This window comes from Canis aureus, chromosome 17 (assembly GCF_053574225.1).
Source record: "Canis aureus isolate CA01 chromosome 17, VMU_Caureus_v.1.0, whole genome shotgun sequence".
Taxonomy (NCBI): domain Eukaryota; kingdom Metazoa; phylum Chordata; class Mammalia; order Carnivora; family Canidae; genus Canis; species Canis aureus.
This window is the reverse complement of record NC_135627.1, coordinates 14,957,539-14,980,555: the sequence shown is the minus strand read 5'-3', so window position 1 is coordinate 14,980,555 and position 23,017 is coordinate 14,957,539. Positions and strand designations below refer to the sequence as shown.

Sequence of the window (23,017 nt, the reverse complement as noted above, 5' to 3'; positions counted from 1 at the left end):
GCAGGTTGAAATTTCCCTGGCAGACACACTGCCCAGCCAACCCCTTACATCTTCCACCAGACTTAATGCCTAATTACTATTCCCTGTTTCCAAAAGTGAGGCCAACTGTCAGAGGACAAATAGTTTCCATTTTTGAGAAAAATTTTAAAAATGTGTCTTTAGGGATGCCTGGGTGGCTCAGCGGTTGAGCATCTGCCTTCAGCTCAGGGTGTAATCCTGGAGTCCCAGGATCGAGTCTTACATCAGGCTCCCTGCATGGAGCCTGCTTCTCCCTCTATGTCTCTGCCTCTCTCTGTGTCTCTTGTGAATAAATGAATAAAAATCTTTTTAAAAAATGTGTCTTTAAAAAAAAGCATTGAGTAATTTCAAATAGGAGTACCCCACAATTTTGAATATCATTAGAAAAAACATACAGATTTCTAGCATAACTAGCTTCCACGATTTACCCACTGAGAGCTGCACCACGTGAACCTCTCCAGTTTTCAGAACAATGAGAAAGCACACAATGTCCTCTCAGAGCTGTTAGCTCCCTCCTAGTGTTCCTTCTCTCTGCTCTCTCACTGAAAGAATGTTCAGCTTTCTGCATAGCTTCTGGCCTCCCTTGTGTCTAGGTGTAGCCACATGACTTGCTCCATTCTGGTCCCTGAGACATGATAGGATGGAATATGGCCTGTTCTCTCCTTCCTGCTTGCAGAAACACAGAGGGGACGTTAGAGGAGCCTGACTAGTGATCTCAGACTCTGAGACGGGAGGTGCTTCACGAGGATGACTGAACCGACAAAAGTTGTCTGCGTCCTCATGCTGTGGAGCTGCCTTAGCCACTCGAGGCGGCTCACGTTTGGACTGAGACGAAAGAAATAAACTTCAGTCTTGAAGGTATCGTTACTTTGGCCAGGCTTCCTGAACACAGCCTTCACTTCTTTGGCAATTGTTACTTATTAGATCATTGGCTTCTCCAGAAGCCATTCTTCAGCACTCAAGACAGGATGAGGGGGGATCCCTGGGTGGCACAGCGGTTTGGCGCCTGCCTTTGGCCCAGGGCGTGATCCTGGAGACCCAGGATCGAGTCCCACATTGGGCTCCCGGTGCATGGAGCCTGCTTCTCCCTCTGCCTGTGTCTCTGCCTCTCTCTCTCTCTCTGTGACTATCATAAATAAATAAAAATTTAAAAAAATTATAAAAAAAAAAGACAGGATGAGGATGGGAATTAGGATGAATCAACTCAAAATGCTGTCACAAAATACCACAGACTGGGTGGCTTAAGGAATAGAAATTTGTTTATTTAAATCAAGATGCTGGCTGATTCAGCTTCTAGTGGGCACTTTTTTCCTGGCTTGTAGGCAGCCACCATGTTGCATTGTGCTCACACAATCTTTTCTTTGTGTGGAGAGAGAAAGGTTCCTTCTCTCTTCCTCTTCTGTAAGCCCATAAATCCTATTAGGGATCAAGCCATAAAACCTCATTTAACCTTAATTACCCCCTAAAAGGCTTCATTTCCAAATATAGTCACAGTAGGGGTTAGAGCCTTGACAAATGAATTTCAGGGGAAGCACAGGACACTAATCAAGCCCACAGCAACACCTAATGCTGGGACCACCATAACACTCCATACATAGCTCCACCATTTCATTTTCTACATTGGAACATGACATGCTAATTAAAAGCTGTACAGAATAAAGCATCAAGAGCACAAATACTATACTTAAAAACAGGCCTGAAAGATTAATTATACATTTCAAAATGAAAGTATATAATAAAATGATATATATGTAAAATATATACTAAAAATATTATCTTACAATTAATAATTGTGCCATCTTCTGTGCTTCTCTTGTCAATGGATCAACAATAGCAATGACATCAAAAAACATGTCATTCTCTTCAGGATTTATCGTTATAATGCTAGGAAAATAGAAAGTAAGATGAAAGATGATCAGTTAAATTTATTTAATTATTCATAAATCTTAATCTCAGTTATATACATTCTTTTTGTTAAGATTTTTTTTAAGTAATCTCCATACCCAACATGGGGCTTGAACTCACACTCTGAGATCAAGAGTTACATGCTTCATTCACTGAGCCAGCAAGGCGCCCCTCAGCTATACGCATTCTTATATATTGCTTTCTTTAAAAAAAATCACTTTATTTCTCATTGCAATAAAAAGAAAATCCTGGTTATTTCACAGATGAAAGTGTAAATTAATTTATTCTTAATTCCAAGTTTTTATTTAATTCCAGTTAGTTAACATATAGTGTAATATTAGTTTCAGGTATAGAGTTGAGTGATTCAACAGTTCCATACAACACCTGGTGCTCATCACAAGTGACCTCCTTAATCCCCAACACCTATTGAAGCCACCTAGCCCCACCTCCACTCTGGTAACCATCAGTGTGTTCTCTAGAATTTAGAGTCTGTTTCTTTGTTTTCCTTTTTTTCTTCCCTATGATCCTCTGTTTTGTTTCTTAAATTCCACATATGAATGAAATCATATGGTATTTGTCTTTCTCTGACTAACTTTTTTCACTTAGATCAATCCACATCATTGCAAATGGCAAGATTCCATTCTTTTTTATGGCTGAGTTATATTCCATTGTGTATATATGTGTTTATACATACACAACGGAATATATATGCCATATATATAATATATAACTTACCAAATATATGTATATTTATATATACATACCACTTACAAATCAAAACTAATGAGATACCACCTCACATCTGTTAGAATGGCTAAAATTAACAACATAAGAAATAACAGATGTTGGCAAGGATGTGGAGAAAGGAGAACACTCTTGCACTGTTGGTGGGAATGCAAGCTGGTGTCGTCACTCTGGAAAATGCAAATTTAAAAGTCTAATGTTTGTGTTCAATAAATTACAAAACTGGAAAGAATCAGAGAAATGAAAGTAAGAACTTATGAATGAGTAATTTTTAAAATATCTTCAAAGAATATTCTTACAGAGAAAATTCTAATTTCAAACCCCCAAATTCTCACATATCCAATACTAAAAATAAAGCCATCTAACTTTTGTGTTAGATGAATATATTTTCTCAGATTTGAGAATAAAATTAACTGTTCAGTAGTTTTATTACATTTAGTATTTTAAAAATCCCAACATATTATGTAACAGGAAAGGTCAGGGGGGAAAAAGCTCAAACTTCCCACACTTAGTTTCGACCCCAGTCACCTTCTCCTGACCTCCTCCCCTCAGTCCTCTCTCTTTTGTCTTTCACTGAACTAAATTCTAAGTTAAGATGGACTAATCTTTGGGAAAATGTTAGGGAAATTAGTAAAAGCACAGAAAAGGCCAGTGGAAGATGATAAATTCTGCATTTAATATAATCAAAAGTTAAAAATATATTTGACTAAAAATACAAAATATTCCAACTGAATTACTGTTTTAATGATGTAATACAGAAGTCAGTTTTTCAAGATGAATTAAATATTTTGCATATTACAAAAGGAAAAAGATTAAAAGATTACCAAATCAAAATGTATACCTGTAAAATTACAGGGACATTAGTCTTCTTTAGTGCAGGAAGACTATAAATATCTAGACTTTTTGCAGTGAAGGGATTAATTTCTCAGCAATAAAAGCTAATGTAAAAGTCACTTCAAATATGAGTCCTCTGAGAAAGAAATGAAAGACATTTTATTTCATATGCAGATGACACGGTTTAATTTTGTTAAAATAGTAATGACAGACAACAGATTGTGCTGATAACTACTGCTAGATATAAGGACTACAAATCAGATGTTTTAAAATTAGAGAGCCTATGTACGATGGTTAATTGTATTAGTTATCTTGGTGAAAATTTTACAAATCACTGCCATATCCGTGAGGTTGTATGTATCCAAATCCCACAGTCCCCATCATCTATTTCTACATGCATTGGTAAAGACTCATGACAACTTTCTGAGCAGAATCCTGAGCCTATTAGTAGGTATTACATGGACTCATTCATCTAAGAATGGAGTAGAATGTCTCTTTCTTCATACAATATTAACAAAGAGATGCTAAGTCCACCTACACCACCTTTTTAAGGCAATGGATTTGTATTCAGTTGTCAAGAAACCATTGCTATATTTCATACCATTTGCCAGGAAGAATGATGTCAAGTACACTGACAGGCTATAATTATTGAAAGCTTAAGTCAGAGAAAGCCAGGAAGGACAGCTGGAGGTATATATAGTCTGTCAGGTCTTACAGATAAACTAAGCATATTTCAAACAGGCCACAGCACTGTGAGGCTGCTACTCAGCCAATATCCTATCCATTCCATGCAGAGCTGTTTTACTGAACTTTCAGTTTTTGTATAAAGACAGGTCAAACCCTCTATTTTATTAAACTTTTTTTTAAAAAGGATTTTATTTATTCATGAGAGACACATAGAGAGAGAGAGGAGAGACATAGGCAGAGGGAGAAGCAGTCTCCTCACAAGGAGCCTGATGCAGGACTCGATCCCAGGACTCCGGGATCACACCCTGGGCCGAAGGTGGACGCTCAACCGCTGAGCCACCCAGGCGTCCCAAACCCTCTATTTTAAAGATGTCACTGAAGACACTATTTGTTCTATAGTACCCCCACTGTGAAGATTTCTCAGAGGAATTTCTGTGTCCTCCCTCTCCTAAAAACAGTTACATTTCACCTGAACCACTCATTTATTTTCATTTGTTAACTGTGAAAGTTACAGTTAAATTTGGGGTGTGTCATGACAGGCAGAAAGGCAGGCCACCCCACTTACAACCTCCTTTCCTTCCTATCTGCCTCCCCGTGAGCTCCAACCTCTAGAATCAATAGCCTTAGAGGGATTGCTTCACCATCTCCCGCACCTGTGAAAGGGCAAACCCTATAATTCCTTTATAGGTAAATAAGTTTTCATCTACACACCCCCACATGCATATGCCTGTGCATGAGTACATGCCCACATGCACGCACACTTGCACACATGCTCACACACGTGCACATGTGCTCACATGCACACACACATTAACAGCATCTCTACAGCTGAGTCCTCATTTTACAGTCCATCATTGCTAATGTGCCCCTCTCTACTTTTCCTATGGTTCCAACACAAATCAAATCCAACAAAGTCATTCTTCCTTCATTAAATTAATACCTTCAACAGATTATCATTAAGTTTTGCTGGCCTCAATCCTCATTTTAAGGTGGGTATTCATATCTCTCCCCAAAATAATGTGAGTTGATTTTATGGTTTAACTTTCAGGTCCAATCTTGTTTCTCCTATTTCCAAGTTTCATTATTTGTGTAACAAATACACGTAATAGCTGGAATGCATTAAATATCTATTATATCCAGGGAAGCAGGTATGAGTCTAATAAAACCCCTGAAGGGTAGAAATCAACATATATACTTTACAGATTTAAGAAACTGAAGCAATGAAAGGTCACAGGGCTATGACAGACTGGCATTCAAAGACTGGGTGTTTTCGATAAGAAAGTTCATGCTTTGCCACACAACCAATGCTGACCTTGATAAATATATCAACATGGGTAAACAAACACATAGGAAAAAAAAGTTAAATGTCTAAACTATATATATGAACTCAGAAAAAGGCAAATTATGGACTCTGCATGTTTCAGAAGGTGGGCATTCAATGAGTATGTATTACTGTCTAAACAGAGAGGCACAGCAATACATACATGTCACATACCCATTTATAAATATTTATAGTAATTCCCCAGAAATAACTGAGAAAGTTGAAGAACTGCAGACCACTATCACAGAGTCACATCATACTCTTCCATCTATATAAAATAAGGCAGTAGGCTTCAAAGCAGCAGCTACATTGACAGATGTGTAAGGTAGAGAAAGAAAGTTGAGACTAATAGCCAATAAACTGTAAAAGATCAAGTTTTTCAGACATTTAACATGAGAGTGCATAAGTTCCAAATATATCAAAATGCTATATGTATATATAGCATAATCGCACAGTCTGGTGACTAATGTTTACAATGATGGTTCTGAGTAATCTGTGTTAAATTATTTCAGCACTTGGTATTCAGAAGTCAAATAAGTTTGTAAGAAGAGTTCCAGTAGATGCATTTAAAAATACTTAAAACTGCTGAGTCTCAGTTATCTGAAAACAATAAAACTTCCTTTCCAACAATGTTTTCTTTAGGAAGTAACCTTCCCTGGGCTTGCTACTGCACGTGCCTGAAGACCTCTCTAGAGACAGATTTCCTACAGCTGAAGCCTGTGTTACTGTCCAGTAGTACACATGAGCAACATAAGACTGCATCTACCATAAAACCAGAAAACTTACAAGAAGTGTCAGCCATTTCGAATCTGTGTTTGTCTCAATTGAGTTTTATAGGAGTGGTGATTAGAAAAAGATCATATAATAAAACATGCCTGTAGTGTAATTATATAAGGTCTATTTTTCACCCAATTCTATGAGGTCCTTAATTAAAAACAACAGAAAAGGTTCCCTTCTGGGGACACAGGTAATTGTATGTATGTAGACAGAGCTTGGTGAATTTCATTTCTAATATCTTAGAGGAACTGTGTAATATAGTGAAATTACACACTAGCTTATTTATCCTAAAACAGTATTCCTCTGATGGCTGCCTTCAGAAATCTAATCTTCACGAAATAATTTTTTAACCAAAAAGGGTTCCATGGATAAATAAGATGCCCAATTGCTGAATTAACCAAAAATGACCTTTTCTTTCACCATTAAGTATATCACATCTCATAACTATTAATATATTGATGCATTCTGAAAAATCTCTCCCCTAACCCTCCCCAAGAACGCAGTGTTCTTTAAACTTGGCAGAGAACAGTTTTCCCCTCAAAATGTATGTCAACACCTCAGAGTAGTGTTCCATTGAACACATCTTGGAACATGCTTTTGTACATGCCTATGCCTTATTTTATTAATTTATTCATTTAAGTAATCTCTACACCCAATGTGGAGCTTGAACTCACAACTGTGAGATCAGGAGTCTCATGTTCTTCCAAATGAGCCAGCCAGGTACCTCCGTGTCTACATTTTATTAATCAGAATTCTTTAGTAACTGAACCTTTTGAACACTGAAAATATAAAGGCATGATATATAATGATAATTCCAAGATACTGCAAAAATTCCAAATGATCTTGAGGAAAAAATAGCACAAATCATACTAGATAGAATTTACTTCAAGCTTCAGATTCTAGATACATCATCTTTTATTTACTAGAATACACAATTAACTGGAATTTCTTTTCCTAATGTTGTCAAATACATTTCTTCTCTAACAATTTTTAATTCTACTTTAATTTTTGCTACATTATAAATACAAATGGAAACCATGATTGAATATGGGATGCAGGTACAGAAAAAATGCAGACACTATTATGTTCTTACCTGTGATTCTCTCTAAGAAATGTGATATCAGAGCGAGAGTCATGACTAGGCAAAGAGGAAAGAAGGGCATCAACTTTCATAACAAGGTCGCTCATTCTAGATAAACAAGATAAACAATGTGTGAGTTTTTGGAAGGAGAAAGGTTCATATTCCATGTCACAATTAATGCCCCAAGAAACAGAAATTTAAAGTATCTCCAGTAGACAAGCTTTATATAAATGACTTTTCTTCCAAATTTGTTAGTAAGTAGAATTTGTCAGTTTAACATAAATGATGGTTGCTTTAAAAACCATCCTGCTTTTCCTTATCATTGATACAATCTTTAAACACTTATAAATGATGCTCTCAGCAGTGTCTGTGAATCATTCAATTTGAGGAAATATTTGCTGAGTTCTGGTTTTGTATCCAAGCAGTGGGGCCCACATAGGAAAGAAAGAACAGGGATCCCTGGGTGGCGCAGCGGTTTGCGCCTGCCTTTGGCCCAGGGCGCGATCCCGGAGACCCGGGATCGAATTCCACATCGGGCTCCCGGTGCATGGAGCCTGCTTCTCCCTCTGCCTGTGTCTCTGTCTCTCTGTCTCTCTCTCTCTCTGTGACTATCATAAATAAATAAATAAATAAAAATTTAAAAAAAAAAAAAAAAGGAAAGAAAGAACAGCAGAAGGAACAAAAGGGGGAATTTTCAATATAATTAAAAAGTCCAGACATCTATGGTTCTAAATTAGTTTGAAAAGTAATTAAGACCTCATAAAACAAATACCTAGATTAAATATAACCAAATTTGAACATCCATGAAGAGGAAATGTATTTATGTTCATGGATACACTAGGGCAGAAAATGTTGGCTGAACTTTAAGGAAAGCTTTAAGGAAAGATTAAGAACTTCCATTTTATAAAGAAATTTAGATTCAGAGTGGTTGAGAACTTGTGTCTCTACTAGAATACATCATTTTTTACTGGACTGTTAGGTTCTGACATGTAGGACTTCGATTGTCACTTAATAAACATATATAAAACAAATGAATTAATCAGAACCATAATCTCTATTCCTAAACTCTCTCAAAGGCATTTATCAGCCACATAACCTCTAACACGTGAAACTGTAGGCACAGTTCAGGAAATGTGGTCAAACATGCTTTTAAGGAGACCATATGCACTGAGAGAAGAAATGAAGAAAGGGAAATGTGGGACCCAAACAACCTTTCTGTAGATTCTCTGAATTTTCCAGTATTCAGGTCAATTTTTCTCTTTTGGCAACGTACTCGAAACTGAAAGGGGAACAGGCACAATCAGCTCTGCATCTGCTGTCTGAGGAGTGGAGACATCTCTGAGAGCAGAGCTAGCAGTAATCACTCCACTATAGAAACAGATATCGCGCGCTCATCAGGGAAGGTTCCAAGGACTCTGCCTTGAACATTCAGTGTCTATCTTCCTGGGTAGCTAACTCTTGGAAAGCATGAAAACAAGGCTGCGTATCTCAAACGTAGGTTCGTAATTAAGCAAATTCAAATTTATTCAACCACAATAGGCCTTGTTTAGCATTATGTGTGTGCATGCGATAGCTTCAGACCATGAGAGGGGATGTTCTTACAGTTTAATGTTACTGGCTTGAGGGTGGTTTTGGTCTGAAATGCACTTTTAAAGCAGCTGAAATAGCTTCTCAAACCACCTTTTTTTTTTTTTTTTTTTTACCAAATAAGGTTTTAAAAATTAGCTTTGAAATGTTAACAATATTCACAAAATCCTAAATTATTTAACTAATAAACTATAACTTCTTTCTTTTTAAAGTTTTCTTTAGTTTTATTCCACTTGAAAATAACTGTGGATATTATCTCTTTACTGAAGAAAAGCCCTTACTTTACTACTTTATTTATAATTTTCTTTTTTTTTTAAAGATTTATTTATTTATTTATTTATTTATTTATTTATTTATTTAATTTATTTATTTATTCATTCATTCATGATAGACAGAGAGAGAGAGAGAGGCAGAGACACAGGCAGAGGGAGAAGCAGGCTCCATGCAGGGAGCCCAAAGCGGGACTCGATCCCGGGACTCCAGGACTGCGCCCTGGGCCAAAGGCAGGTGCCAAACCGCCGAGCCACCCAGGGATCCCCTATTTATAATTTTCTATGGTAACATAGTTTCCTAACTGATGAATTACTTCCTAATGACACATTGAGTAAAGACATCCATTTCACCTGGATCAGAATTCCATATTTAAGACTAAGAATCAGAACTTTAAGCCCTGACAGGACCACCTCACAGCCTAACTGTACATTGCAAGATGCATGAGTACACAGGAAGTAGAGGACGGAAAAAGATGTAACAGTAAAACATTAACCAAAAAGAACGAGGATGTGGCTTAAATATAAGATGCCACAGACATTAAGACAAAATCATTATTAGGAAAGGAGTAATTTATATAATGATAAAAGGAACAATTCACTAGAAACATGACAGAACTAAATCACGGTCTACATGACTGTAGCTCAAAATATTTACAACAAAAATTGACAAAGCTACAAGAGTTAAATGATAGATCCATAATCCTAGTAGTATTTTAACAAACTTCTAGTAACTGACAGATAAAACAAAGAAAAATTCAGTATTTCAATGGCTGGAAAAACCCAGCATGTTCAAAATGATAGATATATATATAAAATCTTCCACACAATTAGAGAATATGCCTTAAAAAAATCAAGCACAGGAACAGTGATAAAAATTAAACCTGTTTCACAAAATCCAGAGAAATAAACACTAAATAATTAATGTGCATGAAACATGCTCTCTAATCACAGTTCAAAGCAAAATAGAAATCAATCACACACTGTGGCATTAAAATTTTTTAAAGCACATCTTATTCATTTATTTACTCAATAAATATTTACTGGCTGTCTAGTAAGATCTAGGATCACAATTCTATAAAGAGAAGATAAAAACAATAAAATGGACTACAAATTTGCCTTGATGAAGCCAACAATTACAAATATTTCAAAACATCTTAAAAAATAAACAAATGTCAAAAAACCCCAGAGATTTGAACATATTATCACGGAATCATAATGTATTATTTATATATTAAAACTTAGGTGATACAACTAAATAAGTGTTTAGAGAGATATTTTAAGCTGGTAATTTAAGGATATGTAAGGAAAAAACTATGTTATTAATAAGCTATGAATTCAACTTGAGAAGTTTATAAAAGAGAGATTAAAATGAACTGAAACTGATAAAAAACAAAACTAGGAGTTTGCCATGTCCAAAATCCATATATACGAAATGTAAAAAAGTAAATCAGTAAAGTAAGTCTAGTAAGAGATACATCTTTCACTAAATTAAGCAAACTAAATCAAGAGAAAGGCCAACATAAACGAGATGTTTAAAAGTTAGAAGTTAAGGAACACACTGTTAAAATTCACAAATGATGTGTCTAATATTAGACAAAATGTTACAAAAAGAGTCAAGCAAGAAGATCAATATAGAACCTAATATTGTTCCTGTAATTTAACATTAAATGATTTGAAATGTAATTTAAAATACACCATTTATGTGTATTAAAGGCATAAAGTACAAGGGAATAAATCCAAAAATAGATGTGTAACATCTATGGGGGAAAAAATGGAAGCTTCACTGAAGGCAACCCAAAAGGAACACTAATTAGTGTGTCTACCTATCTACCTATATAGTCTCATATATATATGTTTACATATAAATCATATATCACAATTATACACCATATACATCAGTTATATACCTGTTATTTTATATTATGCTGTATAATATACATTATATATTTACATAACTATAAACAATATATGTATATATTTAATAGATGGGTAATTTAATATTATATAAATTTGGCAATCCTCCTTAAACTAATCTATAAATTCAAAGAAATTCCCATAAAAATTCCAGGAATGTTTTTTATGGAACTTGTTATGCTGGTCCTAATCATATTTATACAAGAAAAACAAATAGCCGAAAACAGTCAACACAATTTTGATGAAAAGGCAGAAGAGAGAATTTTTGCTATCCAGTATCAAAATTTATTATAAAGCTGTGGTAACTGGAGTGTGGGACTGGCACAGGATAGCATACCAGTGAAACAGCATAAAGATCCAAGAAGAATCAAAGATATAAACCAGTAAAAAAATAAAACTGTAAAACTTTTAGAATAAAGGAGAATATCTTTATGAACTCAGGCTAGAGAAAATTCTTAAACATCCTATACACACACACACACACACATATATGCAGACCACAGATAAGCTATGAAGGAAAAATTCTGATATTTTGACATTGAAATTAAAAATGTCTATGTATCTGGTAAAAAAAATTACAATAAAAAAGTAAATGGCCATGTCACAAGCTATAATATGTAATGTGCATATAAGTCATAAAGATTAGTATACAGAATCACAGAAAATGGTTTATACATTTTTAAAAGAAGAAAATAACCCAACAGGTAACTAAGCAAAGATGTAAACAGATATTTTACAGAAGAGTAAACATGAATGAAAATAATTATATAAAAAGATACTCAACTTTACTAAAAGTCAAAGAAATTCAAATTAAAAAAAGATACAATTTCACATCCACCAGAGAGAAAAAAATTAACAAGTCGGATAACACCAAGTATTGGTAAGAACTTGGGGAAACAGAACTTGCACATTTCTGCTGGAGTGTTAACTGTTGTAGCTATTTTAAAGGACAGAATTTAACAGCAGCTGGTAAAGCAGAGGACATGCATACCATACAACCCAAGTGTACACTCCTGTGTTCTAAAGGAACTCACATTGCACATGGAGACATTTAAAGCTGGTTCATTGCAGCTTTCTCTAATAGTAAAAAACTGAAGCCAAGTCAACTGTACCTCAGTAATGGATTGTACAAATGAGTTACAGTATATTCATAAAACGAAACACTAAAAAGGAATTAAAATGAAGAAACTAGTTCTACATATGGGAACACAGATAAAGCTCCAGAAGTTGCAAAGGAGCCTACAGTAAATAGCATTTCTCTATACAAGTTAGGCATTCAGTGCAATCAACACCAATCATGGATATTCACATGAGAAGCAAAAGCATAAACACAAATATGAAGTCATGCACACAATATTTCAGGAAATGGTTACCTCTCAGGGAGAATGGAGACTGGCTAGGTGGGCAAGAAATAAAGAGGACAGTAAGATCCAAGGCAAATAAAACAAACTATTAACATCTACAGTATGGCGGTGAGTATATGGATGCCTTTTGTTATTTAAATATTCTCTATATATCTTTTATATCTTACATACGTATTTGAAATATTTTCTAAAATAAAAAAGAAACATTTTTTTTAAAATTTTTTTTTAATTTATTTATGATAGGCACACAGTGAGAGAGAGAGAGGCAGAGACACAGGCAGAGGGAGAAGCAGGCTCCATGCACCGGGAGCCCGATGTGGGATTCGATCCCGGGTCTCCAGGATCGCGCCCTGGGCCAAAGGCAGGCGCCAAACCGCTGCGCCACCCAGGGATCCCGAAACATTTTCTAATCTTAAAAAGAAAAATAAAAAAGCACCATCCCCCAAAATGAATTGCTCTTATGATTTTAAATACTTACTTCTTTGAGCTAATTTCCATATTTTCAACAATGTCTTTAATTTCCTCTACTAAATTAGTAAATGTTATTTTCTCCAAGAAGTAAAAATCTTCTGTGTAGAAATTTTCATCTAAAGGTCCTAGGAACTTAAAATGAAAGTAGTTTTATTATTGTATACCTTCTAGAAGATACCAGTTTGGGACATTTTCTCATCAAATAGAAATTTAAGCAAAAATCGCTTACAGATTAAACAGATGTAGCTATCAATCTCACCATTTACTAAATCTACTGGAAAACAAAGAAGAGAAAAATGTTTCTCACTTTGATATTACAAATAACATTTGCATTAACACCAAAATCAAACAGACAGAATTAAAAAGTAGTAAACTGCTTCCATTTGAAAGTTTTATTTTGAAACATAATGCTTCCAATAACCAAAGGCTTTTTATCCTAAGGTAAATTATGAAACCAAGTGTCTATACTTTATAAATCTTTTATTTTCAATTTGCTTTTTTATTCACCTATAAATTGCAGTCTACACTATGTCGATATGAATTAGTAAATAAGCAAGGTATAAAAGAGAAAAAAACAAGACACAAATCACATAACTACTGAAATGTACCAACCCATCTTCAATTGAACTGATGCTGTATAAATGGTTTGGAGCACAGCAAGGTCATGCAGGTAAGTTTTATACCAGTAACTAGAGAGGGGCAAGATGTCAAATTCCACATATCTAATTTCATAGGATGGCTATTCCATCATAATGACCACCAACTCTACTACCATTAGCATTCCCCGAGGCAACTAGTACATGCTGTCATCAGAATTTTATGAACCCAAGACTCGATGTAGAAGGTGAGCCTGACATAGTCTTATGTACTAAATAATTACACTTAATGACAAACAACTAGAAGGTATATCATCCAGAGTGTTTTTTTTTTCTTGGTAAAAAGATCAGAAAAAAAATTATTGTAGCAGACTTTCTTACTTCCTCTTCATCTGCTTCTGCAACTAATATTTTCTAAAAATTAATGAAGTTCTTGAATCTCTTCTCATTTGTCCATATCACAGGTAATATTCGTATTCAGCGAAACAAATACCACGTTTTGCTTTAAACACAGGCTCTTAAAAACGCAAAAAGTGGGCACTATAAAACTAAAAGTACACATATAAACATTTCATTGCTTTAAGATTTGGTAACACTTTTAAGACACCTTTGAAAGCACTTTCAATGTTGTATTTTATGGACTATGACTCGGAGAAGCCTGGAAAAGAGCTGGATTTTATCTATACCACCTCTAGTGACTGAAGCATTTTGGTTAATAACTAAGAAAAAGGAAATATGACCTCAATTTATTTTAAGGGGTTAATTAGATTGGCTATTCTTCATTGATTAAATTCACCAGAGAACGGCTGTATTTCACCTATGTAAGTAGTATAAAAAAGCTAGGAGAAGCTTGATTCTTTGGTATCTTAATTCTTCTACTTAAAATTGAATATAATATTTGTGGAGTAAGGTAACTTAAATAGTATAAAAATCATGGAATGTCCAAGTGAGGAAAAAGGAATATTGAACTTGAAAATCTTGTAAAAACATAAAAAAACCTAACTGGTGCTTATCCAACCTATCCATCTTTACATTTTGGAAATGTAATTTTTCAGTTATATAGAATAACTGTTGTAATAGAAATGCATTACCTCCTTTGAAAGCTCATTAATATTTCAGAAAACTCTGCCAGAGTATTCATCCATATGCTGAGCAAAAAACCTCTACTCTCATGGAAATCTCAGCAACTGGCCTGATTCTTTACTGACTCTCGTTAAGTGTAACGCAAATAGAGTCTACAAATGTACCCACTCTTTCTCATGATAGCCTTCAAATAGTTAAAGAAAAAAATAGGAATTAATATTTACTGAAAATTTACTGTCTGGGGCTGTTTTATGCCCTTTAATATAAACTATATTTAAGCTCTGATGACTGTAAAATAGACCATCACCATTCCCACTATTCAAATGACATTTTCAAACCAAGTCTCACAGAGGTCATACAATCAATGGTGGACATGGAATTTGAATCCAGATTTGTTTGGCTAAGAAAAAACCTTGTTTGTTTCTCCACTCTCTGCTACTCCTTGTGTTTCACTAATTTGCAAACCTGTAGGTTAATAATAGTAAATTTATTATAATTATAGTAGCAGTGTTAGTGTTTTATTTAATACTAAAAATACATAAATTTTTAATTCTTGAGCATATAGTAAGAAAGTATAAGATGATCACCACATCCTAGTTTTGATCACTGCATTAAACAATTTGATTTTGAGTATGTTCCAATTCTAACAAACATTGGACAGGTTCAGAATGAAAACTGATTCTAAAATGTTAGATTTCAACCATTAAACTATCTGGCTCAGAGTTGTAACTGCTACAATTGCTGTCATTATTGTGCTTTCTAGCATTACACTGAGACAGAGTAATTAGCTAAGTATTATATTACAGCTCATGAACCACAGTACTTCTTTTCAGACATATTATACTTTTCTATTCGAATCATAGTTCCACAAAAATATAAAATCATAAATTTCTATGAATCAACACAAAAGTCAACATAATTCAACTTAATATCCATCTCCAGCCCCAGCCTTTCCCCTGAATTCAACTCATATGTTCAACTGCCAACCCAATGAGCATAGGTGGAGATCCAGAACTGACCAATGAACTTCTCCTATGTCCAGAACTGAATTATTTTTCCCCTTCCATTCCTCCTGAACAACCCCACTCTGTCAGCAGACTTCCTTGCCTTAATACATGGCAACTCTACTCTGCCAGTTACATAGTTCTCTAACATCCCACATCAAGTCTGTCAGCAACTCCTGGTCACTCTTCCTCCAAAATATAATCCCAACCACTCCTCTCACTACCTCCACTAGAGCCATTCTGGTCCAAGCCACCATTAGCACTCACCAGGACTACTGAAATAGCTCCCAACTGGCTTCTTGACCCCCTATAGTTTATTCTGAATATAACAGCCATTTAGAGATCCAAATAAAACATAAGTCAGATCATGTCGGTCCTCTGCCCAGAACTATGAGCCTCACAACTCATTCAGCATAAAGCAGGAGTCCTTAAACGGTCTATAAAACTCTATATCATCTTGTAGGCAGCTGTTTTCTGTGCTTCTCTTCTGAATAATCTCTTTGTACCTGCTATTCCTAGAACACACACCAATCATCTCACCTTGGGACATTTGTCCTTACTGTGTCCTTTATCTAGAACATTCTTCTTCCAGATATTCTACATGGCTTGCTCTTTCACCTCCTCTGGTTCTATCCAAATGACACTTTATCAATAAGGATGCTATTTGTTGTCTGTAGCTGCCCACCAAAATACAAACTTCATGAAAACATGTTTTTTCACTACTATACTCTGAGAACCTAGAAGAATGTTTGATTCATAGCTGATGCAAAATTAGAATCTGGAGCGTTTTGGTTTTTTTTTTTAAAGATTTTATTTTAGAGAGACAGAAAGAAAGAGAATATGAAGGAGGGAAAGGCAAATGGAGAAGGAGAGAAAAAGAATCTCAAGCAGACCCTGTGCCGAGTGCAGAGCCTGATGTGGGGCTCGATCTCATGACCCTGAGATCATGACCTGAGCTGAAATCAAGAGTTGGAGACTTAATTGACTGAGCCACTCAAGTGCCCCAAAGTTCTGATTATTTTCATAAATTTCAAGGAAAATGAAGAGAAACTATTATTCTAGGAAAAATAAGATAAATGTAACTAACTACATTTGTTATCACTAATATTGATAACATATGAATTACATTAAGCAAGGACAAAGAAAACATGAAGGAGTTTTTCCATAATGTATAACCAAAAGGCAAGGTAACTAGATACAGCAGGTGTAATTTTTCCTCTTTATCCTTTAAAATTCCAGGCAGATTCAAAAATACTTATATACTGTAAACCTGTTCTAAAAAGCTACATGTCCTCCCAAAGCAACTATCAAAAAGAAAAAGCAATGTAATTTCTGGGCTTCCACATACCTCACTATCAAATTCACAAATACTTCATCTATTACTATAATAATACATAACCGTTGTCACCAATTTGTAAAATAGCATTGCACAAAGATGAACCTTTAGTAGCTAATGCAATTAGCCTGGAAACTACATAGAAGCAGATATATTTGATCTGTGAAGGCTTGCAAATATGAGTCCTTTACTATTCTCCAATTCCTAGGATTTATAGTTGAAGAAATAAAGAATAAGCATAATTTTAAGGGAAAATGAGATGGGAATAAATATTCATTAAGAGACCTCATAAAAATGTGGAAAACAGGGGCGCCTGGGTGACTTAGTTAAGCATCTGCCTTGGGCTCAGGTCATGATATTGGGGTCCTGGAATGGAGCTCTGTGCTCAGCTCCCTACTCAGTGGGGAGTCTGCTTCTCCCTGTCTCTCTGCTTGCGCTCTCTCTCAAATAAATAAAATCTTTTTAAAAAAATGTAGAAAACAAAGAAAACATTAAGAGTGTATTAGAAGACACTTGAAAGACAATTTAGGGATATATAATTTGGTAGTTCAAGCAAAGATATGTCAAACACATAGTTGAATTCTTGATGAATCTAACCACCAGATTCTATTTTTTAAAATCTAAATAATTCCTGAGAATAAAACCAGATTCTCACATTCAAAAAATAGTAATAAGTAAATATCATCATGAATTTTGTAGGTCTATAAAGATTCTCTAATCAGAAAAATGTTTCTGATATACTAAGAGAAAAAAGTATGATATAAAATTTTATGCATACATATATATAATAGGATTACAATTATGTATTTTTACAAACCAGATATGGCTATATAGAGTAGAAAAAAGGGTTAAGAGGTAAAACAATAAGCTATAATACATTTTATTAGGAGGGTAGGAGTAAGAGTGATTTTTCTTATAGATTTTAATGATTACATTAACAAGTATTACTTTATACCTCAAAAATAACAGTTCAGTACTTTTGGAAGTTAACACAATCAACTGTAGAGAAAAGCTACAAGAAGTAAAAGATGTCACAATGTACTTTCCACACCTACTCCAACAGTGGTTCTCAAGTCACAAAGGTTGCAGCAGATACTAAGTTGTTTGTTCTAATACTTGTATTACAGCAAAATAAAAGCTATCCCTATAAGAACATTTTTACCCACCACATTGATTTTCATCTTGGGGGGATGGGGTGGAATAACAAATAGTGTACCCTTTTATTTATGATGAGACCAGTTGGTATGTTCAGTACAGGAGCCTCATCCTCTGGAAGTGCTACATCAAGTGTGTTGTGATAGAAAAATATTTGAGACCCCCTAGATCATAAGGTCAGTGAGAAAAGTGAGCTACTGCTTTTTCTACTTACTTTCCCATTGCTGACAATACCTATTTCTCCAGGACTCAATTTAAGTACATCTTGACAGAACAGCTGATGAGTTCGGAAAATATTCACTCCAACAGTATTGTATTTTTTCTCAAAAGCATTCTTATCCATCCCCTAAAACATAAATTAAGAAGTTTGAAATCAGTAAGAGAAAATATGTTAAATCATTTTCCTAACAAAGAGTGCTTTAATATATTAATACAAAATTTGAAATTATTCTAAATTATGATTTTAAAAGGTACTATTTTCTTCTGAAACACAAAAAAGATTTCTTTGCCAAGTCAATTACAATATTTGTAAATCTTGTTACAAGTAGATATTGTATGTCATTCATTATTTGAAATTTTCAGGTAGATTATTGATTAGTAATATGCTAGGTGGCATCAACATAAATAAAATTTAATGTTAAAGTAATGAAACAAAATGTTTATTAAATTCTGAACTTAGTACCCCCATTGGGTATACTCGGAAAAAAAAAAAAAAAACTGTCCAAAATATAAACATCCTATCTCACACCACATTATACCAATCTCACAAAACCAATTTAGTGATAATGCATTTTATTTCTGAAATATAAAAATAATCCTCGGCAAGAGTAAAAAAGAAAAATATGGACATTCACCGAAAATAAACCATGAACAGGTTAGTCACATCTTTACACTAAGATATATTCTCCAGATCAGCACTTATCAAACTTTAAAATGCAATCACCTGGGTGTCTTGTTAAAATGTAGTTTCTACTCAGAAGATCCAGGGTGGGGCCTTTATTTTTGAATTTCTAAGAGGTTCTTGGGTATTCGCACAATGGCAGAAATGTTCCACCGCATTGTCCAATATGGTAGCCACAGCCACGGATGGTTATTGAGCACGTGACATGTGGCTAGTACAACTGGGGTGCAGAACTTAAATTTTAACTTAATTTAAATTTACATTTAAAAGAGCCACGGGGGATCCCTGGGTGGCTCAGCAGTTTAGCGCCTGCCTTTGGCACAGGGCATGATCCTGGAGTGCCTGGATCGAGTCCCACATCCGGCTCCCTGCATGGAGTCTGCTCCTCTCTGCCTGTGTCTCCGCCTCTATCTCTCATGAATAAATAAATAAAATCTTTAAAAATAAATAAATAAAAAACAAAAGAGCCACAATTAGCTAGTGGATACAGTATTGGACAGTGTAGCCTTAGATCCTGTTTACTTCCAAAATCCCTGTCTTAATCACCCCACAAGCTCCTGAATTTCTAGCTCATGCAACCTAGTGTCATTAGACCAACCAATACTCAACCCCTTCAGTCCTAGCACTTATTGTCCATCATACCTCCCATAATTTTTCCCTGAGTTAGACCTCAAAGTCCTATACAACTAAAACCTTCCATGCTTAGATTGCTTGAATACTTCCCTGAATTCATATTAACCTGGCAAATCCCCAACTCTGTTTAATGCAGCTCTGCCTCCTCTGCAACCAGAGCCAAACTCTTAATACGGCTAGAGAAAAACATGTAACTAATACTGATCTCACATTCAGTTTAGGGTCATTAGCCTCAGGTGGTCCCTCAGAAACCTTCTCATGCTAATGTATTTAATTCACTTGCTCATTCTCAGAATTAAGAGAAAAGTATGTGGCATTTTCTCTTCTTTCTTCAAACCTCTAATAATACCTACTCTCACTCTATACTTGGCAAATAACTGGAATTTCTCCTGAAAATGAAAATAATTAGAAATACTTCATTCTGCTACCACCAAATAAATCTACTCTTCTGTAACCATGCCCAAACATTCTGGCTTCTTTCTGGTTAAAGTGGATGAACAGTTCTTTAAGACCAACAGTTAACACTTGTCCATGGGATCCTGGCACCTCTTATCTACTCAAGAACCTTGCTCCTACTCTGCTCCCCTATCATCGTTTCTCACTGTTTGGATGGACTGTCCATTAGCATACAAAAAAGTGGTATCTCCCCAACCTAGATATTCTTGACCTCAAGTTATGTTCTATGTACAAAATATTTCTCTGTTTGCAATAAAGTTTCTTATAAGAGCTATCTGTATTATCTCTAGTTCCTGATTTCCCATTCTCTTTTCAATCTAATTTACTTTTTTATACCTACTACTCCACTGAAATAATTCTCATCAAAGTCACCAGTGATCACCTTCACAAGTAAATGGTCAATTATGAAGCCTAATTTCAGGAACATCTGCATGGTTGATTATCCTTTCCTTGAAAGACTTTCTCCAAGTGACTTTCAGCATACCACACTCTCCTGGTGATCTTCCTAACTTGTTGGCTGCTCCATCTGCCTCCTTTACTGGATCATTTTCTTGTATACTCCTATATGTTGGAATGTTCCAGAGCTGTTTTCAGCCTCTCTTCTTTCACCCAACTCACTTCTGAAGTATCTCATCCAGTTTCTTGGCTTTAAATGATATATAATGTTGCTAACTCTTAAAGTGTCTAACTCTAAAAATACCTCAACTCTGAATTGATTTCTATACTCATAAATTCAACTGTCAACCCAACGTGTCCACTTGAATGTCAACAGGAATCTACAACTTAATATGTATAGACTTAACTCTTGATCCTGTATGTGTCCAAATCTCTTCATCTAGACTTCCCCATCTCAAAAAAGGGCACCACTATCAATTCTGGCTGCTTAAGCTAAAATGTAAGGATATTACTACCTTCAATGTCATATACAATTGATCACTTAATCCTGTTGACTAGAGTTGTAACATTTTTATGTGCCAACCACTTCACTATCTTTACCACCACTATCTAGTCCAACACCAGTATTTCTTGCCTGGATTATTGCAATAGCATTCTAATTATTCATCATATTTCCGTTCTTCTGTTTACTACCAAATCTTCACATGGTATCATCCAGAGTCATCTTTTTAAAGATTATTCACTTCTTCAAGATTGCTCAATCGTTTCCCATTATACTCAGGAAAGACTTCAGTTCCTTACCGTGGCCTATAGGTGCTTGAAATATCTGGGCTCTTTTTCTGACCTCATCTCCTTGTACTCTCCACATCATTGTCTCTATTTTGCTCATAATGATCTTCTGCCTATATCTCAAACCTAGAAAGCCGGTTTCTGTGGCAGTCCTTTAGACTTACTGTGTTCCTGAATCTGGTACATTCTTCTCACAGATTTTCCATGGCTTGATTTCTCATTTCAAACTTCTGCTTAAATGTAGATGTCAGCCCTGACCAACCCAGCTAAAAGAGCATCCCTCAAACTATCTACCCTCTTTTTTCTTTATATTTTTCCAGTACCATTAAGTTTGTCTGTCTTTCCTACTACCATGTAAGCTATACAAAAGCAGGGACTCAACATATCTGCCTTGGTTGAAAGTATATCTCTACTGTCTGGTAGACAATAAGTATTTTTCAAGGGATTAATGAATCTTCCTTTTTGAGGATCATCTTCCATCTTTAAAATTTTCCTCATACTGAACCCCTTCAGGGAAATACCTAAGTATTGGGGATCCCTGGATGGCTCAGTGGTTAAGCATCTGCCTTTGGCCCAGGGCATGGTCCTGGAGTCCCAGGATCAAGTCCCACATCAGGCTCCCTGCATGGAGCCTGCTTCTCTCTCTGCCTATGTCTCTGCCTCTCTCTCTCTCTCTCTGTCTCTCATGAATAAATAAATAAAATCTTAAAAAAAATACCTAAGTATTATATACATAATCCGTTAGCTCCCCTTCTTCATTTAAGTACACATAGTAAACTAGAATGCCTTCAACTTCAAGGATCACAAAGTCATAGTAGAATATCTGGTCTGCTAAATGTCTTGATGCAAAGTCATATCATTTAATTTATTTACCTTTTCCTGTTTGAAGGAATGTTTATTATTTATTGATGTTTTTCAGTAACATAGTAACACCAGCTAATACTTTCTAAATATGCAACAGATACTTATTATTCCAAACAAATAGCTACTGACCTCAGTAAGGAATGTTTTAATTTTTTCTCCAGAGTAAATAGCTGTAGCAGTTTCTTCCTCTGCCAGTTTCCTGAGAAAGTTTCTCAAAAAGCTGTTTTTCTGTGTAAGAAAAGCTGCCAAAATTCCTCTAGAAATAACTGTGTTCTCTTCATTTATTTTTGATGTAGGATTATAAATAACCCCCAAACGGCTATGAACGCTTGTTTTCTGCAAAATACATTTATAGGTGAAAAAGATCAATATTTCACACATCTTTGTACAGCTGAACTTTTTTTTTTTCAATCAAGTTTGTTCACTTTACCACACAGCATCTTTCACTGTGGACATTTTACCACACTGCATCTTTCTCTGTGGATGCTTTACCACACAGCATCTTCCTTTGTGGATGCTTTACCAAACAGCATCTCTCTGTTTCCACTCAACATACTGGTTGTGTGATTTATCAACACTGTTTTGTGTAGCTGTAGTGACTTTATATTTTAGGACTTTACAGAATTCCACAGTATGAATATACTCTATTTTACTCATTCCACTGTTTGGCATTCAACAAACAGAGCAAGAAGAATACAGCATCAGCCATGAAGTCTTCTTGCTAGAACATGCTGAAGATGAATCTAATTAAGCTTCAGACATAACTTCCAGTACAGAGGAAATATAAGGGCTAAGGAACAAGTTAAAAATATACAAGAAAAAAAAATCA

General features: G+C 35.2%; 1 protein-coding gene and 1 long non-coding RNA gene across 4 annotated transcripts in view; one reads left to right on the top strand and one right to left on the bottom strand.

Moving 5' to 3' along the window:
* The window catches only part of UGGT2 (UDP-glucose glycoprotein glucosyltransferase 2), a 184,242-nt gene that overhangs the window by 43,074 nt on the left and 118,151 nt on the right, over positions 1-23,017 (bottom strand). For all 3 annotated transcript variants that reach the window (XM_077855168.1, XM_077855166.1, XM_077855167.1), the window contains exons 21-25: positions 22,318-22,524; positions 18,364-18,495; positions 12,983-13,107; positions 7,380-7,475; positions 1,800-1,902 (exon numbers count right to left, since the gene is read on the bottom strand). In XM_077855168.1, coding sequence (XP_077711294.1) covers positions 1,800-1,902; positions 7,380-7,475; positions 12,983-13,107; positions 18,364-18,495; positions 22,318-22,524 — 663 coding nt within the window. The remainder of the gene's footprint in view (positions 1-1,799; positions 1,903-7,379; positions 7,476-12,982; positions 13,108-18,363; positions 18,496-22,317; positions 22,525-23,017) is intronic.
* On the top strand, positions 348-6,403 carry LOC144287814 (uncharacterized). Its single transcript, XR_013355567.1, has 2 exons — positions 348-876; positions 6,152-6,403. It is a non-coding gene; the product is annotated as an uncharacterized LOC144287814 (long non-coding RNA).